Raw genomic sequence first — 14,243 nt, forward strand, 5'->3', positions numbered from 1 at the left:
GTCCATTGCTTGCTTGACCAAACTGGGCATAATTACCTGGCCGAGTTGACACAATAGCCTAACCATCACATGGGCCCTCACACAATGTTTAATACATGAGTGTTAAAAAATGGAATGAATGAATGCAATGGAAAAGGATCACTGTCTGGGAGGCAATATTTCTAGTTTCAGCTCCACCCCTTATAGATCTATGGCCTCAGGCAAATCTGGTGATTTGGCAGGTGAGCGTCCATAAAATGGAGAACATGTAGATCATGCTGTTAGCTTATAGGACAAAACCTATTCCACATCCAAGGACTTTGACAATCATCAAGCAGTCATTACATAAAACCTGTGCTAAGCCTTAGAGAACCTGAAACCTTATCAGTCAGGGTGCAGCACTCACGCACAAGGTGTGCCTTCTCATCTCCCCCTGGCTATGTAGAGCATCTCCACTGCTCATGGCCTAAAACATCATTCCTAGCCAAATGTTTGCTACTGTGTTTCTCAAAATGCAGCACACAGGTCAGTCCCAGAAGCATTCAATCAAAGGGAGAGGCTGCAAGCTGCATCCCCCTCTTTAGGCACATCAGGATATAAAAGACTTTAGTAGTCATCCACTAATGAATACTTCTCAACCCCAGGTTTCCAAAATTTGCTTGACCAGGGAGCTCAGTTTTGGGGTGTTTCTCCTACAGAACTCACATTCAAGAAACACACCTTGAAAAAATGCAAACTTAAGTAGCTATCAGGGCCCAAGCTGAAATTTGGGAGATATTTGGTTGTCTGAGCTATTTATTTTTAACTTTATAATAGTGAGAACCTAAACCAATGTTTTCTTAAAGATTAATAATAGTATATTAATATTATTAAGGATAACATTAAGCCCAATAGGATACTACATTTAGTAACCACTGTGGTAGCACTGACATTTCTGCCATGCCCCCCACCTGTCAGTCATGTTAAGCCTCATCTGTTGCCTGCAGACTCCCCATTTGCCCTAGTGGAGCCTGGGCCAGTCTGAACTGTCATCAATTTCCTCAAACTATTTTGGTCCCAAGGAACCGGAGTTTAATCACTGTAACCTGACGCCACAGAAGACCAGCATTGCCAGCTGCCCAGGGCTTCAGGGCCCTGGTCAAGTGGTGATGCCACATCCTCTGAGGAGCCAACAGGCTTTCCACTCACGACTTTAGAAAGGCCTCAATATGAATTCTTAATGACTGCTTTCATAAATCACCCAGACTTAACTGCCAACACATAGAGCCCAGCTTTTTGGCAGGAGGGGCACGTCCCATCTCAGCACTTTTGGTCTTGCGGTGCCCTTCTCTCCATTTTCTCATTATTTCCATCACTTCAGACCCATCTCTTCATTCCTAAGTCTCTATACACTCTAGTCTTGAGACATTCCTTCTTACACAAACATTGTCTACACAACTTGTTAATAAGCACGGCTCTCTGAGAGTTATTCTCTTTTGGCGGTACACTGTTTATCTGAAACTTTTTGCCATTGAACTCCCTACATAATTATCATACTTGGCTTTTTAAAACAAAACCATACATAAAATGCCTTTTATATCTATCCAGCATATTATCATGAATTGTTCAACAGATGTTGATTTTATGTAAATGATGCTTCCAGCAAGAATTAAATGATCCCAACCATGATACAAAAAGCTGATTTACTTTGCCAAAACCAACAAAGATGAGGCCCCCAGCATTCTACCCCGTAACATTTTGTACATGAAAAATACATAGAACTTTACTTTTAAGTAGGTTAAAGTCGCAAGCTTAATACTTAAAATATCTATCTATCTATCTAAATCACAAAAGCTCAGCGTACCAACGCATGACATCTGACCATGAAATGAAATGCAGAATTATAAAGGTGGAAGATACTGAATACTACTGTGTTTGAATTTGGAGCATTTAACTCGGATGGTTAATTCCATGAACCAGTCCAGTTTGAATCAAGAAATGGGGGCAAACCCAGGTGTAGTCTTAGTAAAGTAAAACCTTCATGGCCTTACCTTATCATTCTTCTTTGGTACAAACAGTCCTTTCATAAAGAGAAGTTAGAGATTCAAATTACTTAAAAACCAGCAACTCAACTGCTGCCCATCCAGCAACAATGGACACAGAGAAAACTGTTGAGATGACAGGAGTCTCTGCCAGGGTCATTCATACTAAAACTTTATTGAACAGAAAACCCAGCAAAGGTTTTCACCTCTGCAAAGTTCTCCTCAGTTTAAAGTAAAGCATTGCATTTTAAAAAGCAATTATACATAAGTCTTTCCTAGAAAAGTCCTGCTAAAACATATCTAGCAATTTCATTGATTATATAAAGTAGTACACTTAGTGTAATTTAAACATTCCAACAGGAATCAAATCGTACCAGCAGAACCATTTCTGCCTCTATGACATCTATGTACAACACACATGCAGACACACACATCTGGAAAAGTTCCCCAGGCATAAACATGCGACACAAGGCCTTCTACTTACAATGCTTATTAAACTACATACAGTATATATTAAAGCTCTTCAGAATAAAGACATGAGAAGCCTTGGGCATTTTTTGTTCAATTTGTATCACGGCTTCACGTCCTACTTTCTGCTTTTGCTTTATCACAAAAGCATATCATCATCCTTGTTGGTTCTTTTAATAATTCCGTGTCATTGCCGTGTCCAGGTGAGAAAATCTAACTGGTGTAAGAGGACCCAGTCCATGTCTGTCAAAGCCCTTAGCAGCCGGAGAGCAAACACCGTCAGTTTGCTATGGCTGGGGGGCCTTCTGGAAGGAGAGAGGCAAAGAAAGTCTTGAAGACAAGCCATGCTGTGCTCACAAATGAAGGGCTGGATTGTTCTCCCTCTAGTACAACCCTGTCTGGAGGGAGGTGGTCGGGGTCTTCAGTTTCAGCACCAGCATCTTCCTAGAGTTAACAAAATAAAATAAGAAAACAATTAGGGCTGTGATGAACACCAGATAATGCTAGCACAGGACAGAGTAAATCTCTGGCCTCCTGCCCCCATATGAGAAGCAGGCAGGCAGGGCCCAGGAAATGAAGTCCGAGGTTAGATGGGACTCTTTCAGATGCTCCCACAGCACAACTGTGTTGGTGACATTTTCATGGTTATGAACATTTCTGGCAGCAAGTAACAGAGCAAAGGAAATAACTTGATCTTCAACTATTATTAAGTTAATAATTAAATGAGCCACTTCAGTAATGTGGCTATTCTTCTCATTTTGGCAGTGTTCTGAGTTAAGAAACCCAAGAATGGAACAAGGGTGATAAGTTATATTAGAAAAGAACATCCTTCAAGATTATGCATTAATCTGCCTTATAAAAATTCTTTTTTTTTTTTTCCGGAGAAGTAGACAGCTTTATTGGCAGAAGCGAGGGAGCCAGGGCGCGCGGGCTTACGCGCGATCTGCGAGCGAGTCCCTAAAAATTCTATTTCTGTGTGTTATTTTCCAGGAAGTTTACTTCCAGGAGACTTCCTTATACTCTAATCCTTAATTAGAATAACTACTCATTAGCAGTTTCCATGGTATAACATATTGCCGCAGATCATCTTACACTTAAAATAGTGAATTCCTTGCACTGCAAGTGCCAGAAAGACATACTATTTTAAAAAGCATTGTTTACATATGCCAAAAAGCAAACTGCCACATGACAAAAATACCTGCTGGATTTTACAGCACATTCAATGCTGATCAAATAGCTGCTGCTCGAAGAAAAGCAGGAAAAAAAAAAAAAATCATGAAATATTTAGCCTAATAAATTGGTACCATGAGGCTAGAGACCTAACTGTGAAGGAACCAGAACTTAGTACTTCCTGTCCAGCACACCAGGGCTTCAAGGGGTTCCATACCTGTAAGTTGTTATTGGGGTCCTGATTTACAGCTTCATGAGGAGGACCTTCATTCAGGAAGTTCTGAACCGGCCTCTGTCTAAATGGAAACCACCCAACATGATGCCTTTAAAGAAAGCACATAAAAGTCCATCTTCATTAATGTACGCTGAGATTTGCTCAAGATTTTAAGGGTTCTCTCAATTTAAAAAGGTCCCACTTCCTCTTCTCCTCTAGTCACAGCAGCACCCTCATCAGATGCTCACAGCAAGGTCATGTGCAGGAACAATCTGTTGCATTCTAGACCTACTCACTGGCCTGTTAGGTCCTCGAAGGCAGGGACTGTTTTTATTCATCACTGTATGTCCAACAACATAAATAACACCTGGCACCCAGTAGGTGCTCAAGAAACACTTGCTTATCTGAACTAAACCTTACATTTGTAAACCTGAACAGATGGGGTGAAACCCCCATACACACAAAAAAACAAACTATATGCACACACACAATCTAAGCTGCAATTATAATATACCACATATTGTATAAAGACCTGCTTTTGGTTGCTGAAATACATGGTTCTAAAGACTGTAGAAAGAAATGACTGAAAGTTTTTACTTGGAGAATCCCTTTAAATTCAAGTATTGAAGCAAATATGGCAAAATACTAACAATAATTATTTCCAGATATGAGTGTTTGTTACATTATTCTCTACTTTTTAAAAGATGTTTAAAAACTAAAATAAAAATTCATTTTTACTATAGAGGAAAAAAAAAAAGCCTCTTCTTTCCATTTCAACTACAGACAAGAACCCATCACTTAAGGCCAGTGTTTCTTGACCTTGGCACTATTGATGTTTTGGGTAAGATGATTATTATGGGGGCTGTCCTGTGCACTGAGGATGTGAAGGAGCATCCCTGGCCTCTACCCACTAGATGCCAGTAGGACTACCTCCCCAGCGGTGACAACCAAGAGTGTCTTCTGAGATTGCCAGAAGTGCCCTTGGGTGGGGGCGAGGCAGGTGAAACTACCCCTAATTGAGAACCACTATTCCAGGCCAGGGAAAAAACCAAAGGTCAGGTCTGTAAAGGTTCCCTGGCCCTTTGGGACTATGCTAACAGGTCAGTGCCTGACCTTTGTCTTGGAAGGTGGCTGTAGCCTGATAAAAGCAAATGCGTTCTTATTCAAAACAAACCGACTTTTACTTTCCATAACTTAGTCAGACTATATTGTGGTTCATTAGCCTGGTAGGTACCTTATCCAGAGGAAAAGAAGAGAATGTTCCTTTTTGCATTAACACAGATTAACACACTCTTGGCAATATACAACTAAGACGTGAATTTCTTGTGTTGCAAGTGCCAGAAAGACATACTATTTAAATACATATTCTTAGATAATGATCGAGACTGCTCAAAAAACAAAATCTTCTTTTTGGTTTAAATCACCACATATTGTAATTTATAGTAAAGGAAAAAAGGAAAGAGAAATTATCTGCTTACAGGTACATGACAACTGTGGCCCCCATGACCATGAGGAATCTGCTCAGGGAGGAGTAGAAATACAGGATACTGAGAAAAACAGAAAACGTAGCTGCTGAATAGGTCCAATCCAACCAGTCTCGATTTATCTCATCGTCTTCTTCCACAATAGGGCCTCCTTGTGCATTCATCCGCAAATTTTGATTGGCTCCAGGATTAACAACCACTTGAGGAGGAGCATTCTGATTGGCTGGCTGGTTTTCAGCTGGAAACTGGTTAGGAATAGGGGTTGGAGCAGGTGCAGAGACCACAGGTATCTCTTGTGCACTTGGTGATGGGACAAAAGCCCCCGATGCAGCAGTGGCTGCTAAACTGAAATAAAAGGCAGAAACTGTTAGGAGCAAAGCAGTAAAGACAGTGGCTCTCATAATCTTATTTACCTGGGGGTTTTTTATGTTAAAAATTCTAAGTAGGTACATATATCACTTGATTTTTAACTTAGTAAAGAACCGTTAACAGTCATATCTATTAATGCCTCTTCTGTCCCTCAGAGAAGGCACTTAGTAAAATTTCACTGGGAGTCAAACATCAAGACCACTATAAAAGTATGGTGCAGTAGCAAATTAAAATTTTCAGAAAACCTTCAAGATACCAACAAATGGAAAAGAAGCAACATAGTCTAAATAAAGTCATCAGACTCTGTCAGGCGCAAGCACCCCTGCAGCAATACACAAATCAGGTATCAGCTATAATTTAAACTCAGTCTTCCCACAGAACTGGATAGAAGGAGGAGGTGTAAAAAGTAATGAAAATACACTCATCTCTCTAGCCAGAACTTCACAGGTAACATGGATGGGATTTCTCTCAACTCCCAGGAGCCCCCACAATTCCCCCACGGTGGGGAACGACTTACTACTGCATGTAGTACTGCCGCGCATATATCTGCTGGAACCAGGAGAGTTGCAGCCACCCATAGGTTGTGTAGCCAGAGAAACCAGCCCCCAGGCCCTGGAACGTCTGCTGGGCAGCTTCGGGCCTATACAAAGATTAAAAAAAAAAAAAAAGATCATTTTGAGTTTAGTATGAATGAATAAATGAAAAGTTTAAATTATAACCAGAAATTCAAATCAAAGAGACAAAATAAATTGTAAAAGAGATGTCACGGGCCTATTACGAAAAGAGAAGAATGGACTTTATGGCAGTTTACCTGGTAGATTACTGTATGATGCTCCTGTGTAATGCAAGCATAGAAAGTGCTGACTGAAAAAGCTTTATCATGGCGCAGACCTCACAGGAAAACAAGAGCCCCCTTGACCAGCATTGGGTTCTCATTATGTCATCAACAGGGGGAACTGCTGCCTTTTTTGTGCTCAGATAAATAAGCTGGACCTTTTCAGGTTAACTGGACGCACACCCCCATTTTTTTCCTTGCTGAGTGTCACCACAGGTCCAAATCCACTGTTGATCCTTTAGAGAGCAAATCAAAAGCTACATTTTCCCCAAAACCTTTCCTGAAGGAAATTCCTCCCCACCACTATCCACTTCTGCCCTGGCCCTAGATATGAATCTATACTGGAAGCAGAGTACTGTGTGCATGGCAAATCGCCTGTGCTGCTTACTGACCACTTGGCACCCTGACAGGGTAGGCGCCCTCATATCTGTGATCTCACTATATTCCCAACAACCTTGGGAGGGGGGAGGGCTCTCACCCCCCACTTTATAGAGAAGGAGCCCGAGTATAGCTCAGAGAAGATGAGGGATTTGCACAAGGTCAGTGAGCTAGTAAGCAGCAGGACAGCTGGATTTCAGACTTGGTTTGTTTGCCACCAAATTCACATTTATTCTGTCATGCAATATAGCCTTAAACCGCCAAAGACAAGGCATGTGGGAGTCACTTTACACTGAGAATTGCTTTGGCAGCATACCACAAAATTGAACTTATAACAGGATTGTGGGAAGATCAGGAGTTGGTTATGTGGTCACTCCTGCAGGTCAGCATGTATCCTCAGCAAAGTTACATGCATTGGCTGCTCAATAAATAGTTGTTGAACAAAATCAACTAGTTTTGGTATGATGAAATTCATATTGTCAGATCTGGGCTTCAATTCTCAGGCTGGAAAGCAGAATAAAGGAGTTTGTTTTAAGTTTTTCTATCCAATAAAGTACCTAACAATCCAATTTATATGCTGATAGTCTTTTAATCAAATTCCATAGAATATTTCTAAAATAATACTCCAATACAAACAGGTCTTGGTATGATGTTTTTTGATCATTTAAAAAAGCTACGGTGCATGGAAATGGGATAACATAGAACTTTTATTAACTTTGCTAAATCTGATGATGATGGTAATGTAGATATGTGAGATAAAAATTTTTTTTAACAGTTATAGACTAAAATATGTAAGGGTGAAATGACATGATGGCTAAGAGTTACTTTTAAATAAAAAGAAAAAAAAAAGGAAGCAGGGAATAGATGAAGCAAGTATGGAAAAATCTAAATGATTACTGGATATTATATATAGAGAGAGCTATGGGGGATTCATTATATAGTTTCCTCTACTTTTGTGTATATCTGAAATTTCCATTAAGGAAAAAAACCTCATCATTCCTCAAACACCTGGCTTTATCAAAAATCAAATACAAAGCTATTAAGAAAGGGGGACAGAGGAATTGGGAGAAGCACAGCATTTCAAATTTGTAGTTAACAAATTATTTTTGCCATAGAAACTTTCATAATAAGGTGTTCTAAGAGCTATAAAATCCAAACATCAGAGTGTTTAGTCACTTGACCTTTTGCTCTTTTCTTTAGAAAAGCTCTAACTGCACTAAGAAATGTCCTTTTTACCCCTACTATCAATAATACAGGTGTTGGCAGAGCACTTTTAACAGTCTCTTCACTGTTTGTCACCCATCATGAGGATAAACAAAGCACGAAGCCACTTAGCAAAACAGCTGCCTAATGCTTCCCAGAGTTTTTTTTGTGTTTTTTTTTTCCTGCAGCAAACTAATTCCCTATCATAAGGGCAATCAAAAGGTCAGCACAAGGGAAAGCACAGCCATGCAGAAGGGGAAAATGATTTTCAATACATCTCTCCCACTTTGTCTGGTCTTAAAAGGCGGAATATAAAGAAAAGTTAAATACGTAAGAGATTTTTAAAGCCCTTTATAAAGCAAAATTTTGTACATTTTAACGTTCCAGGGAAGTGGATGTAGCTCAACAGATTGAGCGTCCACCTACCATATAAGACGTCCAAGGGTTTGATATCTAGGGCCCTCCTGGCTCGTGTGGTGAGCTGGCCCCCACAGAGTGCTGCTACTCTCAAGGAGCCAGCCCATACCGGGATGCCCCCGCATAAAGGGTGTCCCCTCTGCAGGAGTGGCCCTGGTGCAAGGAAAGCCATCCCATGCAAAACTGCAGCCCACCTAGGAGTGGTGCCACACATGGAGAACTGACACAGCAAGATGATGCAACAAAAAGAGACAGATCCCCAGGGCCACCTGATGAGAATACAAGTGGACACAGATGAGCACACAGCGAATGGACACAGAGAATAGACAATGGGGGGGGGGGGGGTGGGGAGGGAGGGAGGGAGAGAAATAAATAAATCTTAAGGAAAAAAAAAAGTTCCATGGCTGTAAACACATCGTACTCCTATATCAATGCACATTTATGTTATATAACCCTAGTTATTATAATACTCACCTAGAGATGTTCTCCCATCCAGAGGGAGGAAGGTTGTGAAGAACTTCTCTTTGCCTTAAACCATCACTTGAGGAATCACCAGGATACTGTCCCTGGTTAAGTCCAGAGGGCTGTTCTGTGGATTCAGCAACCTAAATAAGTACAGCATGAACATCAGAACAAAGGATCTGATGCAACTGCCTGAAATCAAACTAAAAGGATTATTTTGCTGTGAATGGCTTATATTCCCCTTCCTTGATCTCTGAAGTTGACAACATTAAATAGATGCAATGTTATGTAATAAATATTCCAAAATTCACTCAACACAATTTTTTTTGATATATGGACCCTAGAAAATCCATATTTTTTCCTAGAGTAACTATGCTGTAGTTTCATTACATTTTTTTCAGGGACATCAGTTGGTAAGAAAGCTTCCTGATAATGCTCTCTATATCTAATAGGTGCTAAATTTACTAATTCAGGAAATTATTTGACCAACAAGATTTATAAATACAATCCAACCAGCAACTTAAAGAAAGGGAATTTCCTATGCTACGTTCATATTTTTTAAGTAAATAAAGCTGTAATACAAATTTAGAGTACATCACTACGCTAAAATATTAATACTGTATTTTTGAATAAACATTGTAATATGAGAAATAAATGATTTTGACTGCCAAACATATATATCTGTAGATATCACCTGATAAAGATTGTGGCCTTTTCCTACCCAACTCAATAAATAATCACAATAAAAATTTCCAAAGGAAACATGTACACCTTTACACCCTTTACAAAAATTTAAAGTTTCTTGAACTTTTTTATGTGCTCATTCAATAAAATACATTTTGAAGTGTCTTGCCAGTTCAGTGATCCAGATTCAGTAATTTTAGGTCAAATCATACTCCAGAAGATAGTGTGATGTAGAACTCGACTTATCCACAAAGCTAATGGGATAGTCTACTCTCATCACAGTAAAATCTCACTTGTACTGGTAACACAGTTTCTAATTCCTGATAAGCACTGGAGAGAAAACAAAAAATTACCTGTTTAAAAAAAAAAAAAAAAAAGCCATAAAATCTCTCTTCAGCATTTTATCCAAACTCGTGTATTTCTACTTTGAGAATCTGCAGGACACAGATTGTTCTGACCATGAAAAAGCACACATACCTGAGTACTGGTTTCAGGCACTTTTGAAGGACTCTTCACATTGCACACCAGATGCAGAACATGCCGTTTTTCCTGCTAAAAGTAGGAAGGAGGTACTTTAGGACCTGAACGTAAGCTGGTAAATGCTTAACCTTCAAAAGTTAACGTTTAAGTGATGTACCTTTGGGAGCAAGTCCCTGAGACACTGGTGATCCAACAACAGCTTCCCAGAATAAATTAACCTCTGGTCCTCTGGACACTTATCATGGGAAAGAAGAGTAAAACAGATCAGCATTTAGTCCCAACAAGTTCCCAAACACAGAAGAAACTATTTATACAACTAATTTTTATCATGTGTGTTTGCCCCCAACATCACAGAAAAACATTTTTTTTCCAAAGGCCCATATACAAAACTTTTTATTTAGAAAGTGCTTAACTTGAAACTGATCTCTAATGTACAAAGAAATTTAAGAAAGCAACTTATCTCCAGTCCATAAAACCTACAGCAAGCTACTTGCCTTCCTGGTCCCACAGAAACTGCTTTCTCCCACTGAAAGCAAAAAATGTATTTGGGGCTCCTACAGCCAACAAAACCTGGTTTGTGTCAGAGAAAACACAAGTACTCCCAAAGGATTTCTTTACCAAAACCTCCTAGAATTGCACCCCGGATAACATGAAGCCATTCTAAATTTAAGCCTTCAAAGAGGCTTTTACCTACAAATGCAGTTTACAGAACAGAGCTCACCCGATGGCCCCATAGATTTAGTATCCCTATTTTAATGGCGGAACTCTGAGAACCTGACTTGTCCAAGGGTACCTGAGGCTGAGGAGTCAGGTTCCAACTCCTCTCCTTCATACCCATGATTTTAAAACTATAGGGATTTCAAAGCACTTTTATACAAAAATTTGACTTTTAAGATCAATTTTTTAATCTATTTTTAACTCCTTTAAAACTGTTGTTTAGAACAATGGCCTCCAACAACATGTACTAAACACAGTACACTAGAGAGATCACCAACTTGTCAATGTACTCTGGCCAGAACAAACGATTATGCAAAACTTGGAATCGACCTGTTCTTGCCAAGTAGCATGTGATTCCTGTGATTATAAAGCAAGCTCTTTAAAACAAACAAAACAATAAAAACTGTCTCTACTTATCTGCATAAATCAGATTTTTTTTTTACATTGTGCAACTAAAACAAAATAGAAAAATATATTGGATCTGTGTTCACCATTGTTTCATTTTATAAGTAAATGCTATATACAAGAATTTGGAAAACACTCGTAAAAGTGGGTCCACCACTAGAAAAGGGTTGAAAATCACAACACATTCCCAACAGCTGCCTGTGGATTCGAACTGCTTTCTCTTTGAAAGGCCTGAATTGCCACTATGTCTTTACCCAAAAGGCTGATCTGGAAAAAATTAATTATCTTAAGCAAATCGCTTTTATAACGTATGGCTTCTCATTGTACCATTTTATACTGCAGAAAACAAGTGAAGAATGTGCTACAGCCATATTAACTTTCAACACAATTGAGAGAATTTTTATTTACAACCTTGGGTCTTCAGACTCAACAAAATATGAGTGTTTCCAGCCCAAAGAAGCCCTCAAGGAAAAATCACCTCCAAACACTGACTTTTACCAAATGATGTAACAAAAGACTATGCTTGCTCCACCACTTTGTGTCCCTCATAGCCATTCTCACAGTAAAAGACCCACCTGATTTCTTGGTAATTTCCAAATAGTGCCTAAAGGGTATTGGAATGGAAGTTTATTAAATAAACAGGCGAATTTCAAAATAACAACTCGGAAGGAAAATTCACTTCTGCATGCTTGACAAAATGGAACAAAAAGGCCCTGGCACCCGAGCTACTGCGCACTGGAACTCTTCGCATTAAGAATGAAAGAGCTGACAGTCTTTTCCTGCCCTGATGGCCTCTGCTGTTTGATCGAGAATTACGAATGTGGGCAATAAGGCACAAGGCTGACACTTACATAATTTCAGGGCATTAAGTAAATACAGCAGCGTCCGGCTCCTGGCCTCCGTCCCGGGGCGGGGAGGGCAGCCGGGGCGGGGCTAAGACTGATGTCGACAGATGTGTCACCCAAAACGAAAGCAAGGAAGTCTCCCTAACTACGGGGCCAAAGTCTAAAACCCTGACTTGGGGAGACCCCGTTCCCCTCTTTCCCGCCTAGCTCGCTCTGTACCAGAACGTGCCCGGGGCTCCCCGCTGGGACTGAGCAAAGGCTGTGGCGTCCGGCAGACAGGGAGGGGCGGAAGGTGGACGCGGAGGACAAGAGCCACGTCCTCTTCCTGGGTGTGGGACCTTAAGTCCGCCGTGCCTGGGTGCACGCCGCGTTTCTTCACCCACTGGCCCGGGGTGGCACCTGACCTCTCCTGCTAGCCCTGAGAGGCTCCTTTCACAGCATTTTCCTTTTTTTCTTTTTAACTAGTTTCTACTCACGGGATGCAATCCTAACTAGGGACACCTAGCCACCCTGTGGTTTGGGGGGACCTGAGGCCTGGAGGGGGAAATGGCTCACCCAAGGTCAAAGTGCCGTTTCAGCGGCTTGGCTAAGGGCGGAACCCAGCTCTGGGGCGACGGGGAAGGAAGCTGGGCAGATGGGGCAGGCGTGCGACAGCCTCTGGGGGTTTGGGGAAGCGAGGTGACCAGGGACGGCAGCCCGTCGGGAAGGCGAGGTGATGGCGGCCAGGACGAGGCGACGGGCACTGGGCACAGGGAAAGCGCGCCTCCGGGGCCGTCGGGTTCGGAAGCGGGGAGGCCACAGCCTTGGGGGAGGCGACCAGGCGAAGACGCCGTCAGGGGACTGCGGGCGCCCGGGGCGGCGGCCATGGCATCCCTGGAGGGGCGCGAGGAGGGCAGGGGGGTTGAGTCGGGGGCCCCTCTCACCGGGCGCTCGGGGTAGACGCGGCTCAGGTGGGCCTTGAGGCGGCCAACACTCCAGCTGCGGTCACCGCTCAGCTCCAGGTCCCGGTGGCGCTGGTTGGGGCTCTTCACCAGGAGCGTGACGGGCTCGGGCTCGGGCTCGGGTTCGGGCTGGGGCTCCCGCTCCATGTCAGCTGCACTGTGGGCTCGGCTGCGGTCCGGGATGCCAAGGAGGCGGCGCTACAGCCGCTCAACAACCTCCTCAACGACGGTTCACGTCTCTGGGGCGCGTGCGCCCCCGCTTCAGGCGGCTTTTATAGGCACACGGCGTCCGGGCTCGGCGGACGGAACGCTCTGTGGCTGCCGCCCATTGGCTGAGGCGGGGGCCACAGCTGCAGCGTGGACCAATCGGCGCCCGGCTTCGGGCGGCTAAGGGGCGGGTTGAGCACGTGGGCGCGGGCTGATGCAACCCGCCGGCTTTGTGTCACCCCCAGTGGCGGCCGCGGCCCGGCCTTCCGTGTTCGGCGGCCATGTTTGGGTGCGCTGCGGCCGGGGCGGGGCAGCCGAGAGGAGACCGGCGGGCTCCCCAGTTCTGGCCGCCTGAGGTGCTTTGGGAGGACCCTCCTGGCCGACCCCGGCCTCGCAGTCTGTAAATTGTTTCCTCACAAAGCAATACCCCCGCCCTTCTCTGACTCCAAGCGCCAAGGCCCCCTTCCTCTCTTTCCCTTCTCCTGGTGGCCTGGGACGAGAGGCCCCACATCCCGTGCTACTCGGGAAAGGTTGGAACTCCCTCTCTTAGGCCTTAGCTCAAAGAATGACCCGGAGAACCCCCGCCGCGAGCCCCAGGAAGGCTCCGGATGCACGTTAGAAGGGCAAGGAAGAAGCAGGGCCGATTTAGTGGTCTGGGCTCGTGGCCAACAGGATGGAGACAGCCAAGCGGCGGTTGCCAACTTATCTTTGGCCTTTTGGCCTTGAACGTTAACGCCCGCAAGTGTGGGACGCCATACTTAAGAATGCCAGGCAAGATACAGTCCAGTTAATACTGGAAGCCACTGAAAAAGCACATCACTATAGGAAACTCACATGCTTCCTCTAAACGGGCTGAGGCAACGGGGGCAGGGTCCTCAGTTTCCCAAAACGTTTCCACAAAGGTCACTCCGTTCCTCCCCTCCGTGGGAAAAAGTCTTGAAAAACAAAAGTGGCGTTGCGCTCC

At 43.2% G+C, this 14,243-nt stretch overlaps 1 protein-coding gene across 1 annotated transcript; it reads right to left on the minus strand.

Moving 5' to 3' along the window:
- Positions 1-2,151: 2,151 nt before the first annotated feature.
- Positions 2,152-13,320, minus strand: HERPUD1 (homocysteine inducible ER protein with ubiquitin like domain 1). Its single transcript, XM_058279988.2, has 8 exons — positions 13,055-13,320; positions 10,322-10,399; positions 10,162-10,236; positions 9,013-9,143; positions 6,223-6,345; positions 5,331-5,681; positions 3,856-3,961; positions 2,152-2,912 (listed from the first exon to the last, which is right to left on the minus strand). Exons 1-8 carry the CDS (start codon positions 13,217-13,219, stop codon positions 2,748-2,750), a joined length of 1,194 nt encoding a protein of 397 aa, XP_058135971.1. The 5' UTR covers positions 13,220-13,320; the 3' UTR covers positions 2,152-2,747.
- Between the last annotated feature and the right edge of the window lie 923 nt (positions 13,321-14,243).

The sequence above is a fragment of the Dasypus novemcinctus genome, chromosome 18 (assembly GCF_030445035.2).
Source record: "Dasypus novemcinctus isolate mDasNov1 chromosome 18, mDasNov1.1.hap2, whole genome shotgun sequence".
Classification (NCBI taxonomy): Eukaryota; Metazoa; Chordata; class Mammalia; order Cingulata; family Dasypodidae; genus Dasypus; species Dasypus novemcinctus.